The sequence below is a fragment of the Bufo bufo genome, unplaced genomic scaffold (genome assembly GCF_905171765.1).
Source record: "Bufo bufo unplaced genomic scaffold, aBufBuf1.1, whole genome shotgun sequence".
NCBI lineage: Eukaryota > Metazoa > Chordata > Amphibia > Anura > Bufonidae > Bufo > Bufo bufo.
The window spans coordinates 4205-21670 of NW_024400634.1; the positions used below are offsets into that span (position 1 = coordinate 4205).

General features: G+C 38.8%; 1 protein-coding gene across 1 annotated transcript; it reads left to right on the forward strand.

Annotated features, from left to right (window-relative positions):
• Nucleotides 1-399: 399 nt before the first annotated feature.
• On the forward strand, nt 400-16930 carry LOC120984418 (alpha-2-macroglobulin-like; the record flags this gene model as incomplete). Its single annotated transcript, XM_040413346.1, has 7 exons — nt 400-583; nt 10918-11077; nt 11849-11901; nt 12207-12227; nt 12387-12540; nt 12629-12713; nt 16807-16930. Coding segments are annotated over 7 exons (781 nt in total), but the record flags the coding sequence as incomplete, so codon positions are not given.
• Nucleotides 16931-17466: the final 536 nt, after the last annotated feature.

Consider the following 17466-nt stretch of genomic DNA (forward strand, 5'->3'; position numbering starts at 1 on the left):
GAATAGAGAAGCTGAGCAATCAGCCGACTGCTAATCTCCTCCCGAACATGCTTTCTATGGAGAGGGACAGAGAATTGCATTCTGTTGCTAAGGATGCTGTTGCGGCCCAGGGGGCATAGCTTAGCAGCACCTCTCCCCCTGCGTGGCCACGATGAAGCCAGAGATTGTGCCACTGAAACCCGGACAGGTGAGTTTGTGACATAAACAATTGGTAATCTTTTAATAATTACACAATAACATTTAATACACTATAAATGCCCATATTGGAACTATGCAGTTTACATTTATTACCACTAAAGACAATAGACCTGCCATACTTAAAGGGATTGTCCCAAGATAGTCCTTTATCTCCTAAAACTTTTTATAATGATATCATATCTTCCATGTCTTCTTTTCCAGACACTTTTCTACCATCTTCCCGTCAGAGCTGCGTGCCCAGCATCCTGAACACATCTGCTTACAATTGGAGGGAGCTCAAGGTGAAAGCAATGTGAAAATATCTCTAACGTTGAATGACAAGGAGACCATCCTCATAGAAAAAGACTTCCATGAAGAAAACATATTCACTTGTCCTGACTTTCAGGTAAAAGTTAACTTTGATAGGTCGTTGTGGGTAACAAGGACATTGCCTCTCTTGCACAATTATATATATATATATATATATATATATATAAAGCATACTTTTATACAGTATATAAAATATATGATTGATATTTCCTAAACTGCATCTCTGGAGACTTAAAGAGGAAGGAGACCCTAATTTATGATGTCGATATACCCTAACAGGGAATACAGACAGTGCTTTTCTTCAACCAACAACCCAAGTTCCATAACCCTATAAAAGAATACCTGAAATTTTCATATTAGGAGCACTTTTACATCAAAGAAGCCTGTAGGAACATACTTTCTGGCAGCTCATGAAAGCCACATCTTAAGTCAATAAGTGATTTTTAAATTTCAGTCTGACTTTCAAGCAGAACATTGTGTGGCATTTCTCAAAAGATATGGCCTCCGCTGTTGCCTTCCGCTTGTCCATTTTTGGGTTTCCTTCACCAAGGGACAAACAGTAACAGGCATAGGCCTCCTGTGTCTATAGGTAGATCCAAAAGTAGCAGTTATTTTCCAATTTTAGAAAAAATTGTGTCTGGTACCAGCAACCATCCTCTCCAACTTTTTGCATAGACAAAAGAAATACACCTTTTAGTTAGTTAGTTAGTTAGTATGGCTGCAGGACACAAACTCCCTTTAAAGGAGCGCTAATTCTATAAATAAAGGGGAGAATTATTTTCTGCATATTCCTGGAACAAACCATCTTTTAGAAACTGTGCAGAACAAAGGTGCTTCTTTCTTCCTAATCTCTTCAATTCTTGTTTACGGGAAGCTGCTAGGTGGATTTCAGATAGATTGCAATAGGTGGTGGCTCCAGCTGCAGCCAGACCTCAGTTTCATAGTTTTTACTGCAATGTAACTAGATTCAAAATTCTCAAGCTTCTATCTCTTCTGTGATGTTAGGGGCTCTATAGATAATTTTTTCAGTGTTTATATCCCTTTGAACTTCCACCCATAAGGTTTCAACATCCTCACTAGAGATGAGTGAATCGAAGCTGGCGAAGTGGAATTCGTTTAGAATTTCAGGAAAAATTTGATTCACAATGAATGCGAATTTCCTTGCGCTTCGCGGTAACGAATCGCAATTTTCCTAAAATGGCAGATACACGTGTGAGGACTGAGGACATTGGGGCATGGAACTCTGGGAAGGCGGGATCACCCTGATTGACATGCCTGCATGCAGCCAATCAGCAGGCAGCCAGCCCTGTGATGTCACAGCACTATAAATACAGCAACTATTTTAGATTCTGCCATTTTCCAGCATTCAGAGTGCAGGGAAAGATGTGTGAAGGCGCTAGGGACAGCTATTGGAAAAACGATTGTGAAAAAAAAAAAGACAGAAAAAGGAAAGGATAGGGAGGAATCATTTCACAGCATCTTAGTGCAGGGAGAGATAGGAAAGCGATTTACAAGTGCAGGGAACGGTTATTTGGGGATCCAAATAGTCATTAGATAGCTCTGTCATTCAATCTTTCTGATATTGGGCTGCAAGTCTTATGTTGAAAAGCCATTAGAGGCTTATGTCTTAGTATCTTATTCAGTACTACAAGAAAAATATATACGCATTTCACTTCTGCAGTTATTTCTGTTCAAAGCATATAGGGGCGTATTTCAGTTACAAAGACAAATATATACGCACTGCACTGTTGCAGTTATTTCTGGTGAAAGCGTATAGGGGCGTATTTCACTAAAATAAGAAAAATATATACACACTGCACTGTTGCAGTTATTACTGGTGAAAGCGTATAGGGGCGTATTTCAGTCAAATAAGAAAAATATATACGAACTGCAGTATTTTATTGTTTTCTGGTTAAAGCGTATAGTGGCCTATATCATTCCAACAAGAAATATATATTATATAATGTAGAAGGGGGCGGCACAGCTACACAATTCAATTCGCAATAGGTGAAGTATGCGGTACCTCCACAGGCAGAAGTACGGCTATGGGTACGGCTATGGGCACCCCCGTCTCCTGTACATTTGCAAATATCTATCTTGCCAGATTAGAGGATAGATCTGTTAATTCTACTATGAACCCGTTTTTACCCCAGTTGAAAATATATTTACGTTTTGTGGATGATGTATTCATAGTATGGGAAGGTACGGAGGCTGAGTGTAGTGACATTGTGAAATATTTGAATGAGAATGACATGGGAATGACATTCACCCTTAATTTTGGAGGTACACGATTGGAGTTCCTGGACGTGGCTGTAGTGGTTGAGGGCGACGGATTGGTCACGGAGGGCTTCAGTAAGCCCACGGCGACCAATTCCTTGCTCCACTACGACAGCTTTCATCCACAAAGTGTTAAAGAGCCGTACCATACGGCCAATTTATCAGACTCAGGAGAATAAACAGCAGGGACGATGGCTACCACAAACAAGCATTAGAGTTAAAGCAACGTCTGATAGAGAGAGGTTAACCAGAAGAATCGTTAAATAAGGATATGAAGAGAGTAGAGGAGGGTTTCTCTCAGGACGATCTACTTACTAAAAGTGATGGTAGGAGCAAACAGATGCAGGACAAAAATGGGGGTGCCAGATTCGCATTCTCCTTTAAATACAGTCCCATGGTGGAACGTATCCGTTCAGTAATATTTAAAAATTGGGATATTTTGAGGAGGGATGCAACTCTAGGCGAACTCACTGAACATAAGCTACTTATATCCTTTAGAAGAAGCCACACCATTAAGGATAAACTTGTGAGGAGCAGGTTTTATCCAATTAAAAGTAATAACTGGCTTATGGACAATATACCAAAGGGTAATTTTAGATGTGGCAGCTGTTCACTATGTAAATATAATTCCCCAAAAAAGTGTATTGAATTTGCGGGTATCCAATACAGAATCAGGGGTTTTATCAACTGCAGGAGCACATATGTGGTTTATCTACTGTTCTGCAGTTGTGGCAGATTCTATATTGGAAAGACAATTATGTGTCTGTTTGAACGAGTGAGAGAGCACTTCAATTCTGTAAGGACAGGAAAGGGTTGCACCAGATTCATAGATCACATAAGGAGTGTCCACGCAAGTAATCTAGATTGCATCTCTTTCACTGGGCTGGAGATTGTGTCCACCCCCCTGCAGGGAGAAGCGAGGTGGATCCTGCGAACTCAAGCATTGGTTTGAATGACAGAAATGATTTGAGTTAACCTATAGGATGTCCAAATGTATTTTGTATGTGATACTGCCGCTTCGGTTTGAAATGTATGTGATTTCTGCTGATGTCTTTATGTGTTATGTTATGTTTTTTACTAACCTTTTATGCAGGCGCATTATTGTTGTCTATTGTCACGGCAACACACAGCGCCGATGCTTAAAAGGTCGGTGTAAATGTACGCGCTGACGCACAGCCCGACGAAACGCATGTAGCGCAAAACGGCCGTCGCTGTTTGGTGCGTGTTTGAATACTTGTCTTCCCCCTGCCATGTCCATGGACTTATGGAATAAAGTATCGAATTGAAGCAACACATTGGTGAGTGTCGCTGACTGTTTCTCTTTTTCAACACAAGAAATATATATTCTCAGGACACTTCTGCAGTTATTACTGGTGAAAGAGTATAGGGGCGTATTTCAATAAAAAATGAAAAATATATACGCACTGCACTGTTGCAGTTTTTTCCACTGATGGACAAACATCTGCCGGGACGGTACGAGAACGCGATCGAGCGAACACGATCAAATGTTCGCGAACTGCAAGTTCGCGGCGGGTCCCATTCATTTTAATGGCAGGCGAACCTGAAAAACCTTCAGCTCATATTTGCAGCCAAGAAATAATTACTAGAAGTGCACAAATAGTCCCACAACATGAACAGTGACATTCCAGATGTATTATTCAAATTTGAGATCTCCATTCATAATTTTTTTCAATGCAAAATATCAGCAATATCATTTTCGCGTACGCGCATGCGCAAAATAGGTGCGGACTACTATAGCAACACCCCGCTTCTATCAGTTTTTTTGGGGGGGCGACTGGTATATCACACCAGTTATAATTATTTTTTCCATTACCGTTTGTCACTGTGTGTAGCAGAGGGAACGCAGCAAAACAGCAAACAAATGCTGCAGTACCCAAATGCACTATAAAGAAAGTATATTATTGATATACACCTCGCTTCAATCAGTATTTTTGGGGGGTGACTGGTATATCGCACCAGTTATAATTATTTTTTCCAATACTGTTTGTCACTGGGTGTAGCAGAGGGAACGCAGCAAAACTGCAAACAAAGGCTGCAGTACCCAAATGCACTATATAGAAAGTATATTATTGGTATATAACACCCCACTTCAATTAGTTTTTTTGGGGGACGACTGGTATATCACACCAGTTATAATTATTTTTTCTAATTGCGTTTGTCACTCTGTGTAACTGCAGTATCACTGCAGAACCGCTCACCACTGCTGCACAATACAAATCCACTATAATATGCTTTCTATGTAAAAAGTATATTATAAGTGTATTACACCCCTCTGTACTGCACACCTATCAATAGTTCACCTACACCAGTCCTTAAAAGGACTTTTGTGGACCTATTTGATAGTGTTTTTGTCCCTAATAGTCTGTCCCTGCTCCACACAACAACCTTTCCCTACACTGACAAAAGACTGAATGTAAAATGGCGGCCAGATCGGGTCTATTTGTCTATTTATCAGGTAGGGGGTATGTCCATGGGCTGAAACGTCTCAATTGGCTGTCCTGTACCACCTGATGGATGTGTCATGGGTTAAAGTTCTTCACAATGTAAAAGAATATGGTGCACGCGAATATCTCCATATGTTCACATGTTCGGCGAATCGCGAACGGGCAAAGTTCGCCGCGAACAGCAAGGCCATCTCTAGTTATTTCTGTTGAAAGTGTATAGGGGCATATTTCTGTAAAAAAGACAAATATATACGCACTGCACTGTTGCAGTTATTTCTGGTTAAAGCCTATAGGGGTGTATTTCAGTAAAATAAGATAAATATATGTGGACTGCACTGTTGCAGTTATTTTTGGTGAAAGTGTATAGGGTGCCCGGCTGCAGCCATCTCCGTCTGGTGCCCAGCGCCGCCTTCCCAGTTGAAATCGCCGCCCTCCCTTTTTTATAGAGCCGCCTTCCTCACCTCAGCGCCGCCTCCCTCACCTCAGCACCGCCTCCGAAATCGTCCGCTCCCTCAGCCAGATCCCGTGCGGCTGTGAGAGGATGGCTGCAATAGGGCGGTCAAGGCAGGTTTGAGCGAAGTGCGCCAGACGGCCCATGCGCACTAAAAAAAAGACAAATATATACGCACTGCACTGTTGCAGTTTTTTCTGGTGAAAGCGTATAGGGGCGTATTTCAGTAAAATAAGAAAAATATATACGCACTGCACTGTTGCAGTTATTTCTGGTGAAAGCACATTGGGGCGTATTTCAGTAAAATAAGAAAAATATATATGCACTGCACAGTTATTTCTGGTGAAAGTGTAAAGGGCTTATTACAGTAAAAAAATAAAAATATATTCTCAGTGCATTTCTGCAGTTAATTCTGGTGAAAGCGTATAGTGGCCTATTTCAGTCCAACAAGAAAAATATATGCTCAGTTCACTTCTGCAGTTATTTCTGCAGTAAAAAAAGAAAAATATATACGCATTTCACTGGTGCACCACTTATTTGTGGCAAAAGTGTTCAGTGGCCTTTTTCAGTACAGAATGAAATATATATACGCACTTCACTGGTGCATTTATTTCTGGTGAAAGAGTTTATTGGCCTATTTCAGTACAAAAGGAAAAATATATTCTCAGTTCACGTCGGTGGTTATATGTGTTGAAAGCATCTGCTTCGTAGCAGCCTACCTATAGTGGTGCAGGGGGTCGCGGAAGTAGCGGCTGTAGCAGTCAGTCAGTTCGGAGTTTATATGTGTTATTTTGTATTTCAGTACAAAAAGAAATCACATTCTCAGTTCACGTTGGAGGCAGTTATATGTCTGAAAGCGTTTAGTGGCCTATTTTAGTCCAAACTGAACAGAAAAATGCATTCTCAGTTCACGTTGACGGCGGTTAGATGTGTTGAAAGCGTTTAGTGGCCTATCCTAATTTAGTACAAACAGAAAAATACATTCTCAGTTCACGTTGGCGGTTAGATGTGTTGAAAGCATGGCTGGGATTCAGCAGGGTGGCAGCAGTGGGAGGTCGGGAGCCAAATGTGCCCAGAGTAGAGCACCTGCTTAGCAGCAGCCTACCTGCCCGGGAAGTAGCAGGTATTCACCGGAACGCTCCATGACCTTCCCAGGAATTGCTGTCAGGAGCAGCGGTTCATTTCTGAGACGTCCGTATAGTGCGGAGGAAATCTAAAGACCCTTTCCATCTCCGTGCTCCGTTAAATGTGGTAAAATCTTTATTGAAGTATTTTGGTGGAAAAATTAATTTTATTCAGTGTTCAGCGTTGCACTTATATGCGTTAAAATCTTTTGTGAATTATTTCGGTGGAAAAACAAATTTCATTCAGCGTTCAGCGCTGCACTTATATGCAGTAAAATATTTTGTGACTTATTTCGGTGGAAAAAAAAATTTCATTCAGCGTTCAGTGCTGCAGTTATACATGGTAAAATCTTTTATGACTTATTTCTTTGGGGGAAAAAATTGTATTCAGCGTTAAGCGCTGCACTTATATGCAGTAAAATCTTTTTTTACTTATTTCGGTGGAAAAAAAATTGTATTCAGTGTTAAGCACTGCACTTATATGCGGTAAAATCTTTTGTGACTTTTTTCGGTGGAAAAACAAATTTCATGCAGCGTTCAGGGCTGCAGTTATATGTGGAAAAATATTTTGTGACTTAGTTCGGTGGAAAAAAAAATTGTATCCAGCATTAAGCGCTGAACTTATATTTGCTAAAACCTTTCGTGAATTATTTCGGTGGAAAAACAAATTTTATGTAGCGTTCAGCGCTGCAGTTATATGTGGTAAAATCTTTTGTGACTTATTTCGGTGAAATAACTAATTTCATTCAGCGTTTAGAGCTGCAGTTATATGTGGTAAAATCTTTTGTGCATTATTTCGGTGGAAAAACAAATTTCTACATCCTCCATTAACTTCCTCCTTTCTTCATTCTCAGCCACAATACACACACTGACTTGACCCCCCCTCCCACACCAGCTACGTATATACAGGTGAAACTCAAAAAATTTGAATATCGTACAAAATGTATTTCAGTAATGCAACTTAAAATGTGAAACTAACATATGAGATAGACTCATTACATGCAAAGCGAGATATTTCAAGCCTTTATTTGTTATAATTTGGATGATTATGGCTTACAGCTTATGAATAGTGTTGATCACGAATATTCGAATTGCAAATTTTTATCGCGAATATCGGCACTTCGAGAATTCGCGAATATTTAGAATATAGTGATATATATTCGTAATTTTGAATATTCAAGATTTTTTTAAATCAGTACACATGATCCCTCCCTGCTTCTAGCTTGTGGGCCAATGAGAAGGCTGCAATATTTTTGACTTTAGGAGTAGTGTTGATTGTGAATTTTCGTAATTTGAATTTTCGTAATGCAAATTTTCGTAATAAGAATCAATGAGATCGTGAAAACTCAGATCCGATGGTATATTCTAACCCCCAGGCATTCCCATGGTGATGGGGACTCTTGTCGGGGAGAAGTATGATAAAGTGGAACAACTGTACAGATTTAAAAAAAAAACACGAATATTCAAAAACAAGAATATATAGCAATATAGCGAATATTCAGAGAAAAAAAGGAATATAGAGCAATTTAGCTAATATAGTGCTATAATCTTCTTTGTCTAATAGTTATAATTTTTTTCTCATCTGAAGTTCAGATTGGAAAAAAATTACAACTATTAAAAAAAAAGATTATGGCACTATATTAGCTAAATTGTTGTACATTAGTTTTTTTTTCGAATATTCGCTATATATTCTTGTTTTAGAATATTCCGAATATTTGAAAAACGAATATATAGCTCTATATCGAATATATTCATTTTTTAGAATATTCGTCTTTTTTTCCATCTGAAGTCATGATTCCTCCTTGCTTAAGTAACTTAAGCAGGGAGAAATGATGACTTCAGATGGAAAAAACAAGAATATATAGTGAATATTCGAAAAAAAACAAATGTAGAACAATTTAGCTAATATAGTGCTATAATGTTTTATTTTTAATAGTTGTAATTTTTTTTTCAATCGGATCTTCAGATGAGAAAAAAATTACAACTATTAGACAAAGAAGATTATAGCACTATATTAGCTAAATTGCTCTATATTCGTTTTTTTCAAATATTCGCTATATTGCTATATATTCTTGCTTTTGAATATTCCGAATATTCTAAAAATGAATATATTCGTTTTCTAGAATATTTGTCTTTTTTTCTAAAATATGTACAGTTGTTCCACTTTGGCAAGCGTCCCCATCACCATGGGAACGCCTGGGGGTTAGAATATAGCATCGGATCTGAGTTCTCAACGATCTCATTGATTCTCATTACGAAAATTCGCATTACGAAAATTCGCAATCAACACTACTCCTAACGAATATTTGAATTCGCAAATATTCTACGAATATTCTAAGAAATATTCGCGAAATATCGCGAATTCAAATATGACCCCTGCCGCTCATCACTACTTATGAAACCCCAAAGTCACAATTTTGAGGTACCGTTTGCTTAGGGGGTATGGACAAGGAAATTGCTGTGTGAGGAAGGGTAGAGGTATTGTCCTGATCTGTGCAAGCATTTCTCAATCGATGCCCACAGTGAGGCTGTGTACAGTTCAGAGCTGTCTCCTCCACTGGATGAATGGGAGACATCAGGGAATGTGCAGTGTTCCAAAGAGCAAATCTGCTCTGTATACAAAATCACTTGGGCATCGGTAGAGCTCGGCTGTCACAGAGCAGGACAATACATCTTCTCCCCTCACAAAGTGATGTGTATTTACTGCTTTCCATACCTGACAACTTTTTGAGCCACTTATACAGGAGGGGAGAGGTGAGCAGGAAGCTGCTGGAAATGTTTCAGTTCATGGCCACGTTCCCTCCACACATCCCATTTTATGGGATGTCTATCGCCCTAGTGATGCAATCCTTCAGCCATGCCCTCTTTCCCTTAAGGACCCACCCCTTTTAGTGTTACTATCCTGTTCACCTCAGTGTGTTTTTGGGCACCAGGAATGCATCTAATGATCTAAGTCCTGATGCCTCACGCAAATAGGGCAGCTCTCCGAGAGATGTTGGGAGGGTTTCCCGGCATCTGGGAGATCCTCTTTTTCCAGAGTTTCCAGAGTATGTAATACAAAAAGCATGTCTACAGCTTCATGATGGTATGTTAAAAATCAGCATCTAGATGGTGGGGGTGAGAATGGTGGGGAGAGTGTCATGACTGTAGAGGTAGGGGCATAGAAGTGTGGTTTGAAACCCAGGGAAGAAAGCCATATCCTTTGCTCATGGTGTCTCGACACAGGAGCAGGTAGAGCAGTTTCTTGTGTGTCGAGTACTAGAAGAACTAGAGGACTTCTGGTCTGCAAACAACGGTGATGGAATTGTTCTCACTCAACATTTAGTCAGCGTTTACACAATGTGTTCAAGACACAATATGTCTATAGTTGTCCTGTGCTACATACTCCTCAATCATCTTTAAGACAATGTTCAACTCCACTAAAATATATGTATGGAGAATCCAAATGAGGTTTATTTCAGAATGAATCATTGTTATTATGTCACAATAGAGAGAAGGGAGGAGATCATTACATCAGAGCCTGGCTGCAGGGAGATTGCAAGGACAAAACGAAACAGCATACACATACTTCAAAACTATGAAGACATGGGACATGACAGAAATGACAGAAGAATAGACAATTTTTAATCAGGGTCCATTACAAATTTGCATAATAACTTCAGAGCTCAAATTGTTAAAACTTTTATTTCAATGGACAATGCCTATAGGAGAGCCAATCCTGGCTATGTAAACTCATTTCAGTGTTTTAACCTTTAATGTTCAGTCACAGTTACATTTAAATGCTGCTTATTAATATCTGATGTTTATCAAATTTGTAATAGTGGCTCTACAATCTTATTCATGTAGGGGCACTACCATACCAAACCCTCAACCTCCTTTATGATGCACATAGATCCTAGTGTATATGGAAAAGGCTTGTCTTCATGAGACAATTAATCCCTTTACAGTAAAAACGGCAAAAGAATATATTTTACAAAGATGCTTTATAACCTTGGTTAGCTGTTTTTATGCATTCATTTAAGGTACAATTCATTTGTCTATGAGTTATCTTTACCCTGCAACATAAATAACAATATCTATTTTCTTTTGGTAGGTTCCCAATCCTGAAGAAAATGAGGCAGTCGGTACAATAACTCTTTCTCTTAATAGTTCAGGGGAATCCCATACCAACAGTAGTAAAGTTCTAGTAAAGAAGCAGCTATCCAAAATTCTAGTCCAGACAGACAAAGCCGTGTACAAACCAGGACAAGCTGGTAAGAAAAAATAAAGAAATATCTTGAATAAGTTGTCACGTTCACTAATAAAATCATTGGCACGATCACAAAAGGTAGTGCAGCAGTGCACGAGTCAGAACCACCAGCTGAATCAATAACAAATTCCAAGGACAAAGTGTGCATAATGACTGTGCTAACTATCAATGTCCAGAATCCAACTAGCATGGCCGACTGCTGCTCCCTACACTACTGTGTGTTAGTAATCACAGGTATATGTACAGTTTTTTGTAGTAGACACAGGATATTTCCCACATAAACAAGCTAATTAGGCACCTACCAGCATTGGTGGCAATGGAGAGGAAAAATAAGTCCTATGTATGCAGCGTCCTCTTGTATAGACAAAAATTCACAGCCCAAGCAATGTCAATTGCAATTCTGAAGATTGCTTGAATTTTCCCCCAGTCAAAAGCTGCTTTCTCCTCTTTAAAACTCCTGCTCTATACAGAGCACACTGTGACGCCACATAAAATTTGCAACTCCATGCCAGGCAACCCCCTGTAACATACTGTATATAGGTGTAGACCACATTGCACTGATCCCAAATATAAGGTGCGCCATTTCATAAATTTGGGGCATACACACAAACCAAAGCAGTCCTAAAGCTAACACAAAAACAAATGCAAATGATAAATGTCCCCCATATTTTATTTATATTGTAGCGTCCATACTTGCCTATATTCATTGTAGAAAAAAATTCTAATGTTTTAAAGAATTTTTAAGTGACTTTGTTTTATTCTTTTTTTGGAACAGTAAAATTCAGGATTCTGTCCCTTAACGAAGATTTCAAACCAGAAAATATTTTGGTAAGTTTAAAGCAAAACTAATAGCAGTTAAGAAAAATATAATGTCTCAGATTTTATGTGAATGACGGTAGTTATAAGGACTTTGTATTGATATGCCTCCAACTGAATATTGCCTCCAGAAAAAAATCATGCCATGTTTCATTGCATTGTACTGCTGTACCCTAGAGCCCTAAGTTATATTTGTGGTAGATTAATAAATCCAATCAAAGTTTTAAATTCCACATCATTTCTTATTTCAAAATGGGCAGAGTATGATATTACCTTTATGAACCCGAGAAAAATCTATGTTTTTTTTTTTTTCTTAGATCCCAGTAGTTGAAGTACAGGTAAGAAAAGAAATAAAATAAAATTAAGTAATAAAAATAATAACATACAGAGACATTCATATCACCCCTTTTGAATGTGTGCTTTATTTTGTGAATTTTTACTTTGCTTTTTAGAAGATTATAATACAAGCTTTGCTCAACTGAGGTTATTTCTTTTAGGACCCAGACAAAAATAGGATTAATCAATGGTTGAATGTGAAACTCAATCAGGGAATTGCTGAGCTCTCCTTAGATCTGACATCTGAGCCCACACTGGGAGAATACACCATTAAACTGAAAGATACATCTCATACCTTCAGTGTAGACGAATATGGTGAGGAAATGTCTATATGCTCAATACTAATATCTAACATGTGTTTGTTTATTCATCTCTAATCTGTATCTATTATGTCCTTTTTCAGTACTTCCAAAATTTGAGGTCAATATCAAGTTACCTAAATATGTTCTGTATAACAGTGAAACGTTTCCAGCTGAAGTTTGTGCCAAGTGAGTAAAAAAAATTGTTCAATTTTGGCTTTATTTGATCCAAGGATACTTTTTATGGTGCAGTAGCTCCATGTGATGGCAGCATGCTTATTGCAAGTAGTAGGCTTTACTGAAGAGGTGGGTTTCCTGGTTTAAATGTTGGGGAGTTTGAAATGCCAGGGTATTGAGTTCCAGAATATGGGGGAATGCACGTGAGAAAGGAGGTCAGATATGTAAGGAAGGGACAGATTGTGGACTGCCTTCTATGTCATTGTTAGTATTTTGAACTGAATTTGGTGGGAAATGGGAAGTCAGTAAAGAGACTGTCAAAGGAGAAAGGCAGAAGAGAATGGAGGGCAGCAGAGTGGAGTTTAGATGTGTGAGTGTTAGATGGGATGCCACAGAGGAGGATGTTGCAATAGTCCAGGCAGGTGATAACAATGGTGTACACTAGCATTTTAGTTGACTCAGGGTTGAAGAAGGAAAGTAAATGAGAAATTTTGAAAGAGCCAGGTGGTGGTAAGGGTTAGGATGTGTGGCTTGAAAGACAGAGCAGAATCAAATGTTATCCCCAGAGGGTAGACCTGTGAGACTGGAGAAAGGATGGTGCTGTAATGTAAACTGTAATGGATAGGTCTGATAGGGGGGCTGAGTTATATGGGGGGGGAGATGAATTCAGTATTCTCTATAAAGAATATTCACACACACATATAGCATATACACACATTTATACAGTATACACATGCACTTACAGCACTTACACAAATATATAGAACATATACATACACACGCGCACACTGTACTTACCGCAGTGACATCAGGTTCTGAGATTCTAGAAGGTGCCATGAACATCATCTAAACCATTTACATAGGCTGTATTCCAAAACAGTTTCTGCTTACCAATTAAAATCAAGTACTCCATATTATCTCAAAATCAATCAAAACCTCAAAATAAGTACAGCCCCTAAAATAAATACAGACTGCCAAAAAAAACTACAGACCACAGGCCAAGCCCCTTACATGTATACAGACCACAGGGCAGATCTTCTGAATAAATAAGGACCCAGAATAAAGAATCCCTGAATAAATACACAATCAGAAAAATGAATACCTCAAAGCAGACCTCTGAATACAGACCCCGGAACAAAAACAGGATTTAGAATAAATACAGACCTTACAATGTAGTTCCTTCAGAAGGCGCCTGGCTGCCATGCCAAGTGTTTAGCACCCCTAAATTTCAATTATGAAGTGCCGATGAGAGGACAGAAGAAGCTCCCTTCCTCTGTCCAATCTCTCAGATCACATGGCTAACACAGACATGACATCTCAAGGGTTAAACTACTGGGATTGGAGCTACCTTATTTCTCATCCAGGCACAGTGAGAACTTGGTGCCAGCTGTATAAAGCAGCCGGCACCCAGGAGCACTGCTCCTCGGCCCATGATATTGCCTTGACATACTATTATAGCACAGAGCATTAAGTAGCAACATTCTGTGATGTCACAGAATGGAAAGGTGTTAATCAGCTTGATGAGCTGATATATACGAGGGTAAGTAAAAAATGATCCACATTTTTTTTAATTAACTTTCAGTTTTTTAGCATAATTTCTCAAGTCACTACTTCGCAGGTGTTATGTCAGTTAATTTGCACCTGTGGTGCGAGAAGCAATGGCTGAACGACTTTTGATGTGCACAAAAGAAGAGCATCATGTCTCCTGATACATTCTCAATTAGCCTCTGTAGTAGAAGAACCGCTGGAAATTTTTAATAAAGACCAATTGAACAAATGATTTTTAGGCTAAAATGATTAGAATGCAATAATACTAAAACATGCCCCCAGAGGTGTCCATAGCCTTTAAGGCAGACAGCTCATGCTTGTTCTGCTGTCCAACCAAGAGACCCCCCCCCTTACTGTTATAACCGATTGGAGCGTTATAAAAGTAGGGATATAAACCACAAAGGAAATTGCTGAATTAAAACAATTTTCTAATATCTTATTCAATCATCTTCAAAACGTAAAGTATTTTTTCACAGTCACACAGCCAGCTGTTTTTATACTAATTCTCATTTTTCATAAATACTAGTGATGAGTGAGCATGCTCGGCTGAACCACTATGCTCAGCAGATCCGAGTGCTCTGCGGAATAATTCAGGTGCTCAAATACAATTTAATACAATGGAAGTCAATGGGAGAACCTGAAGCACCCCCTGCTCGAAAGAGTAGAGGGTGTCTGGTTTATAAAAAAAGGTTAGAAATTAATGGAAACCCCATCAAAATGGTTTGGAAACAGCATTAAGAGAATAGCTGGATGTATCTTACACTGCTATTATGTACAACATACAATAGACAACCACACAAAGGTTATATGCCAAACGCCAGGTATGTGCCCAATCTATCCATGAGACAGATAACAGCCAGCACACCTTACAATGGCAGCCTTGCAAACCAGCTCTCATCTGACTGAGACCCAGTAAACCTCAAAGTTATTTTGCATCTGTTGGATGGCTTGGGTGGACCTGCACACCTAGATCAATATCATTAGGCCGACAAAAAGTTTTCCGATTGCCTTAACATAATATTCAATAACCTTTCTATCAAGTTTTGACATGTAAAAACTAATTTGCATAAACATGGGCTTATGGGAAAGACATGCAAATGAGCAGAATCTGCCTTGTTATTTAGCTGTCATAACTATGAAAACCAATAGATGGCGCTATTGAGTAATGAACAGCGCCCTCTATTGGTTTCACAATCTTATGACAAGTCTAATATTCTTGTCAGAAGACTAAGACTATGAAACCAATAGAGGGCGATGTTAATAACTCAATAGCACCATCTATTGGTTTCATAGTCTTCTGACAAGAATATAAGACTGAGTCTTATGACAAGCTTATTAGTGTAGCCTTTTGCATGGAAAATTCTCGATAAAAATTCACGATCTACACTAAGATGATATCTGACACTGAAAGCTGGGTAATAACTCAGTGATAAAATCTGACACTGGGAATATTCTAAAAAATTTATATATTGCAATATAGCGAATATTATGTAATAATTAGGTAGTAAGTCAGTAATATCTGACACTGGAAAAGCCGGGTAATAACTCAGTTTAGATTGCAAGTTATTACCCAGCTTTCCCAGTGTCAGATTATATCACTGAGTTATTACCCAGCTTCCCCAGTGTCAGATATCATCTTAGTGTAGATCGCAAATATTCTAATCCCTAATTTTTATTGTGAATTTTCCATGCAAAAGGCTTGTCATAAGGCTCAGTCAAATATTCTTGTCAGAAGACTATGGCGCTATTTAGTAGAATATTAGACTTGTCATAAGACTGTGAAACCAATAGAGGGCGCTGTTCATAACTCAATAACGCCATCTATTGGTATTCATAGTCTTATGAAAAACAAGGCAGATTCTGCTCATTTGCATGTCTTTCCCATAAGCCCATGTTTATGCAAATGAGTTTTTACATGACAAAACTGTATAGAAAGGTTATTGAATATTATGTTAGGACAATTGGAAAACTTTTTGTCGGCTTAATGATATTGATCTTGGTGTGCAGGTCCACCCAAGCCATCCAACAGATGCAAAATAATTTTGAGGTTTACTGGTTCTTAGTCAGATGAGAGCAAGTTTGGAATATCTCATAGTGCACAAGGCTGCCATTGTAAGGTGTATTGGCTGTTATCTGACTCCTAGATAGATAGATGGCTTGCACATACCTGCCTTTTGGCATATAGCCTTTGTGTGGTTGTCTATTGTATGTCATACATAATAAGAGTCTAAGATGTATCCAGCTATCCTCTTAATGCTGTTTCCAAACAGTTTTGATGGGTTTTCCATTAATTTCTAACCTTTTTTTATTAACCAGACACCCTCTTCTCTTCCGAGCATGGGGTGCCTGGTTGTCTCCCATTGACTTCCATTATACTCGGATGCTCGGCCGAGCACACAAATATAGCAATGTGTTCGGGCCGAACACCCGAATACTTTGGTGCTCGCTCATCACTAATAAATACGCAATCATTTATATACCTTTTATGCCTTTACTTTTTTTTTCTAATTATTTGTCTTATTAAAGTGTATTCTCATTATTTCCTTTTAATCTTTAGGTACACATATGGAAAGCCAGTACAAGGGGATTTTACAGCTTCTATTTGCCGTCTATCTTTTTCATTTTATTTTAATAATATAATAATATATGAACCCACAATATGTGCTAATTTCACTGGAAAGGTGAGGTCCTATTTTTCATACTAAAGTATCACCTAACTGAATAAATAACTTATCAAACTGATGAGAATTTAACTTAAATAATTCTATCAGGAATTCAGAGATAAGGTATACACATGAGCCATCAGGGCTTCTATCTGACGGCCCTCACTGTGAGCAGGAAACCTGCTACTTTACATTTCCACAGAGACTGACATCTGTACAAAGTAAAGGGCTAAGAGATGAGCGAATTAAAAAAAAATTAGATTCGGCATCTTTGCCGAAGTTCCACAAGAAGTTTGATTAGTTATGTATTTATTTGTCACAAATCCCTATAAATCAGGTATACCAGGCCACTCTGCCTTAGGCCTCATGCACACGACCATTGTTCTGGTCCGCATCCGAGCCGCAGTTTTTGTGGCTCGGGTGCAGACCCATTCACTTTAATGGGGCCGCAAAAGATGCAGACGGCACTCTGTGTGCTGTCCGCATCCATTGCGTAGCCTCGCAAAAAAAATATAACATGTCCTATTGTCTGTTTTGCGGACAAGAATAGGCAT